The following is a 16,465-nucleotide window of genomic DNA, read 5'->3' on the forward strand; positions in this document are numbered from 1 at the left end:
TGATCCCTTGGTGAGATTCGGAAGCTACCCAGCTGTGTATATAGTAAAACATTTTTTGGGGAATTGAAGTAATGAATGTCGTTTGCACCACTGATTATAATGAAAAATAATACAATTTACATCATTCCGACAATTCTGCATGTGCACTCTTACTTTTTAATAATGTTTTGATGCTAATACTTTTGTTCTTAGTAATGTAAAATTTAGTATATTTATACACTCTGCTTTTACTTAAGGCATAGATCTGAGTACTATTTGTTTGTCATCTCTCAGCATGGCAGGTGGGAGGAGTCAAGAGCTGTCAATCACTTCCTTAGGGATGAGTAAGAGTTCTGAGGCATGCATTATTTTTGAAAGGATTGACTATGCGGGCCTTGAAAGCGGGCCTTGAAAGCACATACAATCATCATGGAATCCTTCACGCATATCACAGTGTGACGGACATGGAAGTGCATGCTCGCACATATTTACTTGCCACAATGAGAGCAATGTGTTCTCCACAGTTATATACTTTGATATTTGGGTACAAATACTTTTTTTGTCAATGTAGAGGCCTTTATCTACGATTCTAAACAGAGACGCACAGACTAATAGCTCACTTTGACAGTCGGAGACCTCACATGTCTCTTTGTCCACACGGCCGCAGTGGGAGGAAATGGACCTCTGTTTGGCGTGGCAGTGCCAAACGGACAAAGGGCCTCACTCACGGAGGCATTTCAGAGAGCCTCTCAAACTTATCGCACACAATGAAAGCACAGTGCTTCTCCACTGTGCGACAACACTCATAGTGACGGTGCCAAGACACATTGAGTGAAGCCAGTACGGTGGCAGATCTCTCTGTATTAACATGGGCCCACTTGCAGGATACTTGGGAATCGTGATAACACTCAAGAGAGGTTATATTATAGTTTTTATATTATATGGGAGTGATATGAACAACCTGATGGTGAATGAGGGCGGCTGAAGCTGAGGAGGGGCCGTTAAATAGGTGTATTGCATTTATGTCGTATGACTTGTGTGCCACACTAATTGTAGTAGAAGTTGCACGACATGTTCGGATGTCTGGGACTGTCTGGGAGTGTCTGTCTGGGAGTGAGAACAATGTTCTTTGTTTTGTGCTTCAGTAAAAGCCTGTTCCTCCTTTTATATATATTAAAAAAACTGTGTGGCTCATGCTGGAAACATTTAATGCATCACTTCCTCTTAATAAGGAGACGGAACACAGTGCAGGTTGAATCACTACGGTGCTACATGAGCCAGCAACAGTAAGTTTCCAAAATGGTTTTAGCCAGGCTAGCTAGCTAGCTAGCTAGCAGTGTGGCTCCAGGCTGAAATATATCAACACTTCTGGACAGATTGACACAAACTGGGCATTGACATTCATTGTTCCAAGATGATGACCCCTCATGACTTTGGTGATCCCCCCATGAGCGCCCCCATGAGCTTCACATTTGTGGTTTTCAATGAAGGAGGAGTTGTTTGGTTGTTCCTTAACTTTAAAGTTTTTTCGTTCAATACTTTTGACTACAAAATGGACATTCCCAGCAGCCTGGGCTGCACTATGCTAATTAGTAAAGCTTAACTAACTAACGTTGTAAATATTTCAGCAGGAAAAAAATGGTGTGTGTGTGTCCCCTGTGTTTTCCGCCCACGGTCAGAAAGTCAAAGCAGGTTGTTTTTTCCATTCTGGGCTACTGAAACATGGCTCTGTGAAGAGGACCTGCACCCCAGGTAGATATAAAAAGATAATTCTTAGGTAAAACTAACAATATTCTTATTTTCAGGTGATAAAGAAATCATCCCTTTTTCATATTATATTCCATTTCTGCCAATAGATCCATCTTAATGCTACACGTTGTTCCTTTAAATGTTGCTGACCTGCTTTAAAAACATATTCCAAGCTGTGTGTCAATTTCAAAGCATCAGCTGATGTACTGTATAAGTCTGTTTAAACCTGAAGGCAGGTTAATTGAAAACTGAAGAATGTTGTATGTATTTCCACAGCGGTACCAATCAAGGCCGACTCTACCAGTGCTTTGTCTTTTAAACTTGAAGGACCATTCCAAAGATGTTCACTTAATGTTTGATGCTCAAATTCACATTTTGACAGTGACTTTATAATAAGAGCTGTGATAAAAAAAAAAAGACTCTAATATGATCTAATCAAGGTATGACAGCACACAGGCATGACATTTAAACTACTAACACTCTGCATAATGCTGTAATGACAACACAAAAAGGTTGTAATTTGTGTCCCACACCAGCAGAAACATATGATCATGCCACATCACTAAATAATAATATTTCAGTACAAGTATTAATGAAGCCTGCTGGTCTTGAGTGAGCAATGTTAAGGTGAACGAGGACCTCTGGAGTCTGAAGTGGACATTACAAGCTGATGTGCTACTGAGATATTGAGTGCAGACTGCACTTTAGAGGACTTCATAGTGGTTATACAGGAATGTGAGGCATGAGGGGTTCACACTTTTGTGGAAAAATCAGAGAGTTCATTAAAACAGTTGATCTTATGAGAATGATTTTCTCACCTGAGTCGGCGCTTTAGATTTGGAGTTGTTTGCCATTACTGTATGGAAAAAAACAATCAAATATTACTCAAGACAGAACGATATAGGAACAAAAAATGTGTGTCATGATGAGGTAAAAGTGACATTGCTTTAAAATGTGTATAGTACAGAGGAGGTGATTGCAGAGAATGCAAATATCTACGTTTCTTGCAGTACCATGCAGGTTAGCATGATTCTGCAGCTACACCATGTCATCATGTCATATTTATGACATGTCTTTAAGCTCACATTCTGGAGAGTGGGAATCTGTAGTTTCACAATTTTAGTCAAACAGAAAGTCCGCCTATGATGGCTCAAGGCAAAGTCCTAAAAATAATCATGTTTAATTGTCCTAAACAGAATGAAAGGCCCATTGTATGCTCTCACATGGGGAAAGGAACATTTAAAACGGTCCTCAGAACGGAGGCAGAGCCAACACAGGCTGGGACATTTCTGGAAAATGTGCACACTGCAGGCTTGGAAAGGAAAACACCAACAATTTACAATTACCAGACTTGGGGGAGAGAAAAAAAAGCATTTCCACTGAGTGTTCCTCCTTATAAAACAGAGCCTGAGCTGAAGGTAAAACTTCACAGAGAGCAGCGTCAGTCACTGGCCTCCACACACCCACAGAGAGGGGGGTGGGGTGGGAGTGGGGTTCGTAGGCCCACCTACCTGCCATATAGCGCTCCAGGGAGGGCGAGGATCTTTGGTTCCAACTGTAGCAGCAGAAGAAGAAGAGCCAGACCAGGAGGGTGGCCAGCACCAGAGCTAGGACCCAGAGGAGCCGGGCCACAGACGGGTTAGTGACAGCCCACGCTGTCAGGATGTCCATGCTGGAGGCTTGGTGAGCACGCTGCTCTTCACCGGCAGAACCTCGCTGTCTTCTCGATTCCCAGAGTTTTGACTGCAGCAGAGCTCCTGAACGGGGTGTTCAGCTGGGCCGGTTGGTGTCCTCTCGGGGCAGCCACGGTGCCTACAGCTGCAGGAAGAAGAAGCAGCAGCAGCAGCAGCAGCCAGAGCAACGGCAACCACAGATGGATACCAGCTGTTCCAGAAGGAAGACGCGCACAGACCTCAAGACCACGTCAGCTCTGGAGTGTGTGTGCAAGCATGTGGGCGCATGCTCGTGTGTGTGTGTGTGTGTGTGTCTGTTGTGTTTAACTTCAGTCCTGGAAAAGTGTGTGTGGAGTCTGGAGGAGTGGCTAAGAGTTAACAGCAGCAGGCTTAACGGTCAGCCACTCCTCCCAGGCTGAACATCCGAAAGAGATGTCGCACAGACCAAGAGGGCGTCATGCTGAAGGGAGACCTGAGAGACACACCTGGGGCAGAAATATTTCAAGCAAAGGTGGACCTGTCATTACTTTGCAGTCAGTAAACCAGGTTAGTCCCACTAACAGATGTAAGGAAAAAGGGGAACAAAGAGTGCAGACTTTAATTGGCCAAAACTATTCACCCAACAGGTTTCACACAGTGTTCAGGCATTATGGAAGCATTCTCTGCCACGTGAACGAAGGTCTGCTACACCAGTGTCTTCTATAAAAAGCACACTTAAATCTTTTTCCACATGCTTTTAGTCAGGTGTGTAGTTTAAAAGGTCAACTTTCATTTTATTATTATTATCATTATTCCCTTATTTAAAATACCTCCTAATCTTATTATATACAGTACCAGTCAAAAGTTTGGACACACCTTCTCATTCAACTACTTTGAAGAATCTAAAATATAAAACATATTCTGGTTTGTTGAGCATTTGTTTGTTTACCACATAATTCCATAATGTGTTCCTTCATAGTTTGGATGTCTTCAATATTAATCTACAATGTAGAAAAAAATTAAAATAAAATTAAAGAAAAACCATTGAATGAGAAGGTGTGTCCAAACTTTTGACTGGTACTGTATATGTCATACCTTCTTATCTCATATGTCTTTGTCACGTATGATCTTTTCCCATTTTTTTTCTTTTTTTATGTTGAAGCACATGCCCTGTCAGACAAAGTGTGCTCTATAACCCGGACTTGTTCCAAACCCTGACTTCATGTTACAGTACATCCACACGTCAAATATTTGCTCTGCAGTGTCATTCAATATTCAGAAATAAGGTGTGGCTAAACATTTGCTGCAGGAGCAGAAACAAAAGGCTCTAACTGACATCCAACAGAGGAGCCTCGAAAAATATAGTGTGTGACTGATGCATGGTCCGTCGTCTCGTGAGCACCCTTCGTCACGCTTTTCCCCCTTCTGATGAATCTCTGTGCCGACAGCATTTCTTAAATTTTCCTTTTCAATCACCAATTCATTCGTGCCTCTAACGTGAAGTCTGGTCAAGTTCAACGTCGCCTTTCAAAGAGTTCTTTAGTTTCCTTTTTTTTTTACAACATCATACAAATATTAAATTCAGACACTATAGTGGGAGCAACAGCCTGTGAGAGATTACATTGTAAAATGCTGCAACTGTCTGCAAACAAAAATGAACCAACTGCTCCATCTAGTGGTCAAATAATAGTAGAGGAAGAAGAAACAAATCTTTGAAGAGGCAAAAAATGTTTAATGTTAATTACCGGTTGGATCGATAAACATACTGTACGAAATCATCACTTAATACGGGAATAAATACGTTATGATGAAGAGACTGTCCACTTAATAAATAATACCTTGATGATGATGTGTACATCCAGCCACTCAGTCTGCTTATACTGCAGAAGTTAAGCTGTCAGTTAAATAACAATAGTTGCTAATAAATAAATGGATTCAATAAAAAGCCCCAAATAATATCCAGCAGAGCCATCTGCAGCCTCTTGAAGCCGATTTCCATTTTAGTAGAAGCCAGAGTCTTGAGCGGCCCAGTTCGGTGTCTGAGAAAATAATACAAAAACAAAGAAAAAAACATTAGAAGAAATGCTCAAACTACTTTATGAAAAGTCAAAAAGAGATTTTCTCCATAATTAGATATCCATCAACTAAAAAACAACAGCTTCTCTTTAAAAATGATTGACAGGACAAAAACAATGTTGACAGATTGCACAGAACACAAAGGGACTCAAATTTGAATCCTGATTATTTTACCCAAAATAAAATACTGTGTTGTACTATCGATTAGGAGGAAAGATTATGAGTTAACTGAGAATGTAGTTTTTTCATATTCATTAGAAGGAAGAGGTCTGAACATTCTGACATGACAGGAGAGCAATCAGAATGTGAATATAAACTTTAACGAAAAAAAAAAGAAAGAAAACAATGATATACGGTACGAATATCCTTTTTCCCTAAACAGTAAATACTACTAAAGGGTAAAAAGTTTACCTCCAGGAAGCAACCCCCGGTTCTTTAAAGTGAAGCCACTGGGGAAGTGTCTTAAACTTGCATTCTCTCTACTGGCCATCAGGCGGCGACTCCTCTGCTTGTATAGAAGTCTGAGAAAATGACTCTACTTCTCTCTTGATTCATTACCTCAGTAAACATTGTAACATGTGTTTATGGTCTCAATCTATAGTTTAAAGTCTTCTTCAATACAACATGATGTCTATTTAGTAAACTATGGTCCATTTAGAGTCAAATAGACCATAAAGCAGGGTATGCTTTAGGGCGGGCTTACTGTGCTTGACAGGTCTCTACCACGGCGTTGTCCGGTCTGGGAGATGTCCGTGTTTATGTCTTTAAACTTTAACCCTTTCACAGTGTGTTTTCAATTCATGAAAGTTGATTTAGGTTAAATAAGGTTGCCTATAAAAGTCGTATTTAGCATTCAGTTTTACTTAGCGCCACACTCTCTTACTTCTGGTTACAAAAACAAGACAGCGACAGCAAAAAAACAAGATGGCTCGAAGCTTCAAAACTGAAGCCTACAAACCAACGTGTGACGTGACGGTGACTCCGTCTACTTCTCACATACAGTCTATGTTCACATCCATACACCATGTTAAGCGCTTTGTTTACCTCATTCCTGTTGCTGTGGGCCACTTTCTTCTCTATGTTCATTGCCAACATCTGGCTACGGAAGGACAGGCTCTTGGTCTTTTCGATCACCTGCTGGTACGGCGACACCGCGTTGTTGCCCATCACCACATGACCCTGAGGGAAGAATTCACACAAATTACATTACAAGTACATTTCTGAAGGACTGACTAACGCACCACCAGTTAAACACTTGTATGCTTCTTTCAGTCTTACAAGAGCAACATGCAAAAATTTCCGTAACTATTTTACTACTTAAATCAGGAGTCTAGACAGGGCTGTTCATGCTAGGCTCAGTGATTTGAAGCTCATCTGACTGAAGGTGGAGCAGTGAACGTGCAGCCTCACCAGTTTGGAGTCGATCTTGGCATCCAGTCTGGCATTACGGATGAGGTTGACGATCCACCTCTCCGCCTCCTCCGGCGTCATGTTGAGCTTGTCTGCCAGCATGCTGAGTGGAGAGAAGAGGGGAGGAGGGGCATTTCAGTTGAGTAAATATGCTTTGGGGTAATCCACAGTCTTTTAAAACTTGTTTTACAGTTTACTGTTGAATATACTTGAAATAAGTTGACATGGGTGACATCTTAAAAAAATTGGGCACACTGAGAACATCAATCATGTGGGTACAGAAGCTGAAAAGAGCCTTTCGTCGTTATATTTCTTATTCCCCTCCTGTTGTAAAGGAACTGTGGTTTCACTAATAACAGGGCAAAGCACAAGCTGTTTCTGACAAGTACCATTGTTACAAAGACGGCGTACCTGATGCTGATACACTGATGGATCCGACAAAAGGTCTCAAAGATGAAGAGGCGGGCGTTCTCAATGAAATCCTCGAGGCAAGCGACCAGGAAGAAGTCATTCACGAGAACCTGAAGGACAAAGGAGACCACAGTGCTCCATCGATACCTTTATACACAAAGCATTCACATACACAGTAGAAGAGAAAAAACCTTGAAAGACAAAGTGTTCCTTTAGTTTCAAGTTTTAGTTCTCTGCCGGCACATTTTCACATTATATGCACATATGCAGTCATCTTCAAAACATATGTGGTGCAACCATAATGTCAAACTATGTCCATGTTCTACTGGAATGATAAGTATACTTGAGAACATAATAGCACAGCACGATAATCACACATGATGTTCTGGAAACTATCTTCTGTGGGCTGGCAGTTTTGACAGAATTTCCAGCTATTGGTTTATCCACCCATACATTATAATGTCCTGGTCACAACTACGTGGTTTGGATGATCTTTTTTTTTTTCAAACTACAATTTCTCGAAAATGATCATTAAAATGCATATTTATGCATCAGTGTGCTTCCAAATCTCCTCAGGTTATCTGCTGCATAAGGCTTAATCATGTACTGATGTAGAGAGAGAAAAACACAACAGAATGGAACTTTTGCAAGAACTTTACTTGCTCTGATCCAGCAAACACAATGTGGACAAGCCACACTGTGTTTGCATATTCATGGACAACTTTGTTTGCCTTTATACAAGCCTTGTTAAGAAAGAAATGAATTATCAAATGTAGTACAATGAAACACAGGTTGAATATCCGGCCTCACTATGGCATGCATGAAATTAGCTCAAGGCTACGCCCTCCTGCCCCCTATGTCCTATATTTTAGTCCTGCTTTCAAAGATCCACAAAAGGAAAGCCTAGAAATTTAGCAGCGTCAGCAGCAAAATGTAGAGACCTGCTAAAGCAAAGGAATGGGGGAAAAAGTAATGAGTACTGTTAATGCCATGTTCATATTGATATTGTAGCGTTAAACAATAGCTAATTTAAATGAATGGACATATTGACAAGCTATATGAATAAATTCAGCTATATATATTAGCTTACAGGTCAGACAGGACGTTGTCAACATAACTATGAAGTGTAATCTACATAGGGTTTTCGAACTGAAAATTGCTTCATAAAAATAAATTATACAATCCATTCGTGGAAAGCTTAGGTTTGGATAGCAGCAGCAAATTGCACAACTTCTTCGACAGGTCTACACCACTCGTAAATTGTATTCATAAAAATGTAAAATACGAGACAATTCATGAATGTGGCAAGTTCTCCTAAATCACTCGTACAAGCCTAAAACTTAAGAACGGTTCATTCTAGTGGTTCTTGCATGAGGCACATTGTTCTGCCTTTATAAAAAAAGAAGTCAAAATACTGAAATTCACAGCTATAAAAAAATATAATGTATAGTAGGGTTTAACAATTGTACAAATACATTTTACATATACATGAATAAGATTATTTAACAGGATGTTAAGATACTGTATTTCTCAACCAACCCGTCTCCCAACTGTATCATAAACCAATCAACAGACATGAGCTCTACAGTGAGGGTGTTTGTATGTGTGTTTGTAGATTATGTTGAGACGTCTCCATCTGTGGTTTTTAAGCAACAATCACAGAAACATCCAATGGGACGTTTGACCACCACAAATCTCCAGAGGAGCTTAGATTTATGAATATTTTAGTGTCTGGGATTTTGAAATGAGATGTAGCACCATTATTTCACAACGAGTTGTTATTGGGCAAGAATTCCAATTATTCAATGCTTTGCTGTGGTAAACACATGAACGATTGTGCCATTGTCCACCATGAATATTAAATTAGTTTACCCATTCACTAATTATCCTTGTGTAATTGAGACAAAGCAGGTCCACTGCTGACATTTATATTCAACATCAATCAAAAAGTTATCTTCACACAACAGCAAACCTTCATTAAGGAGGAAAAAAATTAACTTGGGATGTTTTTACAGTAATTAAGTTGTTGATCTCTAGAGGGAAACTAGAGACAAAACATGTAAATTTAAATTCCCCTGATGATTAAAAGCCAGCAGATTCCACGAGAGCTCACTCTTTGTATCTGACAGGATAGTTGAGGCCTTCACAATCACTGCATAATTTACACAAGAGGGCTAAAAGCCAACTGATGGGGGTGTTCAGAGAATGCGCAAAGTGGTCCCCCGACACACAACTAAAAAAAAAAAAAAAAAAAAAAAAAAAAAAAAAAAAAAAATACTGCAGGGTTTCTACAGAGAAGGCAACCGAGCCCCAAATCTGACAGCTGTTCCGCTTTGAAAATCAAACTGAATAAAAGTAAGAGCCAGTAAATCAGGCCAGACATGGATTTGCTGAGGCTGAATGGCTGCAAAGTTAAATGCCTGGGGCTCAGGAGATCAGAGCACCATAGCTAAGGGAAGCTTCATATTACCCCTCAGTCCCAGGAGACAGCTCACTTCTGAAGGGGGTTGATTCAGGCCTGTGCGCCGTGACAAACACACACTGTCAAGCAGGAGAAACTTCAGGAAGCTATCCTCACCGACTCGCACTCCCTCAGCTTCTTCTGGGCGCTGTCAAAGTCGAAGTTCACATAGAGACACTCCACAAACTCTGTGATTGGGTCCTTGTATGTGTACGACTCCTGCGGGAGGGAGAGACAGAGAGAGAGAGAGAGAGAGAGAGAGAGAGAGAGAGAAATTCATTCAGATGTTGACTGAACCCGTGAGCCACCTTGGATTAAAAAATAAATGATTCTGCTCAAAAGGTATTGTCCTTACCTGTTGAATGACTTTCACCAAGTCCTTGAGCACTTGTCTGCGCTTCCGTACGTCTTTGTTGGTGATGACTGCAGTGGTGAGGTATCGCAGGATGTGTGGGCACATTGTCTGGATCGCATTTAGGTACCTAAAAAAAAAGAAGAAACAAAAGCAGAACACTGTGGCATTAACAAATGTCCCATTTACAATAATATTGGGTACCATGAGTCATTTTACTCCAAAAGAAAACAAAAATGTCCATGAAGAAGCCTTGATTCATGCGGTAAATACATTTATAAGTCACAGTTCTGAACCAAACTAGCTGCAAACATATTCTGAATCAAAAATATGTTCAGAAAATGAGCTTTTAATACAACAGCAGGGTGGCCTTCAATCTAAAGAGGCCTTTTCAATAAAATGTCTCAGGTTTAAGCAGTGACAAAGCCAGCGTGTCCCTCAGCTGTACATTCTTGAGCAAAATAAAGAATGAAACACATGCTCTGGATGACAGCGGCATCACGCCTGTGTACGAGCATTGTATTGTTTGCAGAAGCTGACGGTTCTTTGCTGTTTATTGAAAGCACAGAGACTCACTGAGGCTGATAGAGGAAGAGCTCGATGATGTTGTCCCTGCCTTTAGGGTGGTTGAAGAACACAAAGAGGGACCAGTGGATGAGCCAGGTCCTCTGTTGGAGTGACTGGAGAGGAGAGCTCACGGACTGAAAGGAGAGAGGGGACACAAACGGAAGAGGTGATGTAGTGTTGCATCGGACATGTTCCATGACTTTCCTTCCAAAGTGCAGAGAAACAGGTTCACATGGTAACTAGTGAGGTGACTGACATTTCAGTCAGGAACGAAAATTCTCTACTCTTTTCTTCATTGCTAATGTAATTGTATTAAAAACTAGAGACCATCTTGAGACGGGATCACACCAGCCAAGATGCCAAATGGGACCAAGTTGTGGGGGCCAATGGCCGTGTCCCCACTTCCTAACACGCTACTTCAGGTGCCCTTAATCGGACCACAGCCATCTTTAGGTCACTATGAAATTTATTTATTTTCAGATTCCATCTGATTTTTTCCCCATGTAACTTGTTTTCCCTTTGAGTTTTTCTGAATTCTGTGTTTTACTATTTAAGCATATTTTGTTATCAGAAAAAGTGTCTAATAATGTGGTGGAAACATTGCACTATTTCTTTTTAATCAAAGACAGTACTTCAATACTGTTATAAAACAAAACGCAGAGAAAAAAATCTTATATTGGTAGGGAAATTATTATTTTTAGAAATTGCATTAACATTATTCCAATTATATCTTCAAATTCTGTGAGTCTGTCCGTGTTGTCTGCATTGCAGAAATTATTGGTCCTTACATCTTCAAACTTGGCCTTAATTGTGATCTCAACTGCACACCTGTGCAGTTTTGTGACGTCTGCGATGTTATTGCAGTGTGAAAATCTGTCCATATAAAGACAGACAACTATATAAACATCTGGCAAAGTATTTAAAACTGCCTTTGAGGAAGTTCCTGTTACAGTCGGTGTCTCCTGGTCCCATTTTGCCATGATGACACGCACAGACTCATTTGGTGAAAACACCAGTGTCACTGTTGCGGCTTGTAACCAGTCAATCACGATGACACCTGTGAGCATCCTAAAGTATTATTCACTTACATTGTTATCAATAGTCTCCCTCAGTCGAGTGAGATCCTCCATGGCTGCTTCCCAGTTCTGCATCAGAATCTCAGAGGCCAGTTTCCCCCACAGAGAGCTCAAGGCGTTCCTGTCTGTAGAGGGGACCTGAGCAGAGAGCAACAAATTCAGTGTTTGCACAACTGAAACAGAATTAGCTTTATTTTGGAAATGATAAAAAAATGATGAACGTGTAATGTTATTTACTGTGGCATGTATTTAACCTTTTTTTATTCGTATGTGGTTACTCTTACCAGAACACGAAAGAAGTAGAGGTATTCTGCAGCCCCAGAGTAGTTACCGCACTCGTACTGGAATTTGGCGTACCTGTACAGTGTGTCCAGGTACTCTTGTCGAAACTAAGGAAAAAAAAAAACAAGAGATACATAGATTAAAGCACACTGAACAAGGTTGAAAACTGACCAGGAACAACAAGTTAAATGGAGACAGTCTGGCTTTTACTGAAAGGTTTGCCATCTCAAACAATTTAGCTGGTAAGGATTCATTAAGAAGTCAGTGGAGAAGCAGTATTATAATGAATGTGGCTTAAAACAGTATACAGCCCTAGAGGGCAGTCACACTAACCCACTGTTTTTAACACGACTAGCTCCTTTGATTTTTTGTTTTTGCCCCTCAAAGAAGGCTAATTGTGAGATGCTGCAAGGCTGACACATTGTGGCAGTATCTTTCATTGTTTGAGGCAAAACAAAGCCTGTTCATTTTCTCACCGTATTGCGAATTATGTGGACAATATCTTCATACATGTGTAATCAATTTGAAGATTATATAAAAAAGGTTTAAAAAAAGAATTGGTAGAGAAGTTGCAAATAGTTACTTTGATCATCAAGTGAATAATGAGCACATTGGTGGGTGTTGTTGGATGTTTTGAGATACTGAGACTTGGAAATCAGTCCTGCTGGCTCTGAGCGGCAGCTGGTTGTTATGGAAACAAAACACATTGTGAAACCCATCTGAAAAAGATGCAATACACTCTTTATACGATGATTGTGAAGATCCACTAGTTAACATTTCAACACTTACATTGTGTTTCTCTGAAAGGTAGTCGAAGAGCATCCGTCCATCTCTGATGAAGAATAAAACCAAAAGATGTCAGATGAGCCAATTACAGTCCGCAGACATACTTACACAAGTACTACAATACTGTCACGACAATAATATGATGAATGAGAAAAGTATTTCAGAGAGATGCATTTCTTTAATAAGCCGATGTGACCTTGTGGACTGCATCTGTCGAGTCGTCTCTGGGTCTTCAAACATCTTGACGATAGGCTCCGTCTCTGACTGGAGCTGCTTCAGTTGGGCCACCACAGTACTCCTCTTCTCCCTCAGAGCTGAAACAGAAACAATTCTAAAATCAAAACCATGTTGTTACAGCAGTGGTGTCTACGAGTAAGTGAAGAGGAAAATCTAAATGCTAACCCCACTCTTTTTTGACAGAATGAAATGCTATTGAACCAAAACAAACTATTAAACAACTATGTTTCTTACAATGTGGGATTTCCTTGTCCGGGTACAAGTTTTTGTACACATCCATTGCAAAATCCACCATGTTCGTCTCGCTGAGGAGGTCCAGCTTTCCCTGAAGCAGTTCCTTTTCATTGTAGATCTGTTAAAAAACAAAAACATATAGTTTCTTCTGGGATTGAGACTCTATTTAAGAAACATCCGTACAAGCAGAAAAGGGGAAACAACCTGAGGACACTATAACACATCACATTCAGCCGGTGACAGGCAACGTTAATCCGCTGTAGTAACCGAGACAACAATATGGGCCAACACGCTCCAGGTAACGTTGATAAGAAGATTGATAGCCGTATAAAATAGTCTAAACACACCAGTGTTGCGGCTTCGCAGCAATTGCCTGCTACGATAACTTACATTACAGCAGCCCTCCAGTTAAAACGTACTTAAATAAATGTATCACGTTTAGCTGACGGTGAGTCTGTGCCCGATACAAACGTGTTTTCATGCATAAGTACACGGTAATAAACCGCCGAGCAATATGTTAGCGTTTTGCGATGTCACGGCGGTTGTACCTCTTTCACGGACAGGAATTCCAAAAGAGGAAAAACCAAATGCCGGTCCAGAAAATGAGCTATCTTGGTTGTCAAGTCGTAGTCCGCCATCTTGACTGGCTTCAAAAACAGACTTTATTGACAAACACATCGCAGACAGAACCAGGCACAACTACTTCATCTCATTTTCCCGCCTGAAAAGACATGACAAGACATTATAAAAGTTTTATACGCACAGAATATAACATTGTAATAAGGTTAGTGGTCAAATAAAAAGGGAAAGAAAAGACAATACATTTGACAACATAAACTTGCAAGATACAGGTACCAAGTCAGTAGGCTAATAGGCCCATTGCAATTTACCTATATCCTTACTGACAAAATGAAATGAATAATCAAAAGACACATTAATTGGTCTGCTCTTCTTTTTTCATAAATGTGAACATTATGCTTATATCCATATCAGATTTACATAAACAATGTAGAATGGTTTCACATTTGTTATATTAGTTTTAGGTAGGTAGATAGGTTGGTAGGTGTAGTTCATTAATAGCCCAATGGCTTTTGCTTCTGGGGATTACATATACGCTTAACAAATCATTAAAGTGGTCTTTTTGAAGATTATCTTCCTGAACAAAACGATCATAATCGCTTGTTTGCCACAGAGCCCATTTTCTGCACTAATCCAAAATCCCATTGGATTTTTATCGGGGGAACCGGTTATTAAATATGTCTTGCAAGTAACTGAAATCTCAAAACTATTTTAGGTCAAACATGGCTAGAGGGAGACTTTTGACTCTGTTTGCCAACCTAAATGAGACTATATGCTGTTTTTATTGACCTCCTTGAAGTCAGAACAGGGACCGGTCAGACAGATAGCAGCTGTCTCCACAGCAGGGATTGTGATCAGGGATTTGGGACTCTCATCAGTCAGTGAGGATGAAAAAGCACTACTCAGCCCGCCAGTGATGTTTCTAGCTCCCAACAGCTTTGATCACAGAGTCAATAGAAAGATCCATTCTGTTTAAGAAGGCAGCCTTGGTTTGTTTCCTGAGTCAAATTTTGTATTGGCGCAGGGAGGAATGATCAAACAGCTCTTAACCACTGTGGCTGCCAGAAAGTCGATGGCAAGGAGAGATAGCCTGCAGTGCCAGTGGTTCAAAATAAAGTCAACGGAAGACTTAACCCTTACATACTGTTCATATTTAATGCCTTCACAGTATGGTCCGGGTCAATTTTGACCCAGACCAAGAATTCCCTCATAGTAAGTGTCTATACCCAATTTTAAACTACAGATCTATTTAGAATGTCTAAATAGACTATGTCTCATTAATACATGTATGATTAATCCTTAATAAATGTTTCAGAGAGCAGGGAGACTGTATTTTTGTAGTTTTACAACATTCATTTTTGGAGAAAAACATCTACTATTACACATTATTATGTCCTGTTTTACATAAGACATAAAAACAATATATTTTATTGAATTTGAAAATGGCATGAACATTCTGGAACTGTTGGAATTACCACTTAGAACACAAAACATGACATAATAAAATGCTTATTCTAAACTAGTCTCTGCATTCAAAGCAGTGGTAGGACATTTTGGAAGAACAGATCAAGGGCCTATTGCACACTAAATCTTTCTGCCATGATGTCAGTCACTGAAATGGCAGCTCAGGTACCTTTATAATGTCATGCTAGTGTACTCATGCCAAACATTGCTTTGAGCTAGATGCTAATGTGAGCATGCTAATATGCTCACAGTGACAATGAAAACATGCTGATGTTTAGCAGGTATGATGTTTACCATGTTCACCATGTTAGTTTAGTGTGTTAGCATTCTAACATTAGCTAATTAGTTGTAAACACAATGTACACCAGGATAATGGAGAATAACAATTGGTCATAAACCAAAGTAATTGCAATCTTGTGACACTAGAGTAAAAATCCAAGGATCTAGGATTCTTCCTCTGAGGACCATGAATCTCTGTAAATTCAAGCCAATCCATAGTTGTTGAGACATTATACTCAATACCACAAATGCCAACCTCACGGTGCTGCTAGGGGAAAAGCTCAAATATTAGGATTCTCAGTCTGTGCAGAACTTCGTGGCAACCTGTGTAAAAGTTATTCGAGTCAATTTAGCTACATATTTTTGTCTTTATTTGTTGTCGTTTTCCCGTGTTTATCACTAATGGCATATGACAGAATACTTTCATCAACATCTGAAAAGGAAGCGTGGGGATTGGATTAAGTGCAGCGGACTTTGAGACGATCACCGCCCATGGCCGAACAACCAGCCAGACCTACTGAACCAAACGCCACCAAACTGCCCTAGGGAGGAGAGGGAGGAGAGCCGAGATGGAGGCTGTTAGGACCTGAGGCCACTGCGCTACCCAGCCTACTGCTGCCTGATGATGTTCTGTTGCAGAAATGGATGAAAGCAGCTGGAGGTTGGTGACTGTTGGGCCCACATCTTCACAGAGACCAGGCTCCATCGTTCATCCCGCATCAAGCTGCACTTGACGGGCGGACAGCGGGACAGATAGCAGGACTCTGATGAGATAAAATAATGCGGACTCTGTGTTTACATCATAATGCTTGGTGCTCAAACACAGTCAAAGTTGATGGACAATGTGGTTTCTTTCATTTTTTATGTGAAG

The 16,465-nt window shown here is 40.4% G+C and overlaps 1 protein-coding gene across 1 annotated transcript; it reads right to left on the reverse strand.

Moving 5' to 3' along the window:
• Nucleotides 1-5,106: 5,106 nt before the first annotated feature.
• eif3eb (eukaryotic translation initiation factor 3, subunit E, b) lies at nucleotides 5,107-13,910 on the reverse strand. Its single transcript, XM_054605925.1, has 13 exons — nucleotides 13,821-13,910; nucleotides 13,273-13,390; nucleotides 12,998-13,115; nucleotides 12,805-12,847; nucleotides 12,018-12,122; nucleotides 11,746-11,871; nucleotides 10,667-10,791; nucleotides 10,094-10,220; nucleotides 9,856-9,957; nucleotides 7,278-7,387; nucleotides 6,867-6,969; nucleotides 6,501-6,635; nucleotides 5,107-5,419 (listed from the first exon to the last, which is right to left on the reverse strand). The coding sequence occupies exons 1-13, from the start codon at nucleotides 13,908-13,910 to the stop codon at nucleotides 5,381-5,383; spliced, it is 1,341 nt and encodes a 446-aa protein (XP_054461900.1). The 3' UTR covers nucleotides 5,107-5,380.
• Between the last annotated feature and the right edge of the window lie 2,555 nt (nucleotides 13,911-16,465).

The sequence above is a fragment of the Anoplopoma fimbria genome, chromosome 10 (genome assembly GCF_027596085.1).
Source record: "Anoplopoma fimbria isolate UVic2021 breed Golden Eagle Sablefish chromosome 10, Afim_UVic_2022, whole genome shotgun sequence".
NCBI classification, from domain to species: domain Eukaryota; kingdom Metazoa; phylum Chordata; class Actinopteri; order Perciformes; family Anoplopomatidae; genus Anoplopoma; species Anoplopoma fimbria.

Coding starts and splice junctions, on each gene's coding strand:
- eif3eb (XM_054605925.1), bottom strand. CDS start 13,910: ATGGCGGACTACGACTTGACAACCAAGATAGCTCATTTTCTGGACCGG. Junction 10,792..11,745: donor GGGAGACTATTGATAACAAT/GTAAGTGAATAA, acceptor CTCTCCTTTCAG/TCCGTGAGCTCTCCTCTCCA. Junction 5,420..6,500: donor CCCACAGCAACAGGAATGAG/GTAAACAAAGCG, acceptor TTATTTTCTCAG/ACACCGAACTGGGCCGCTCA.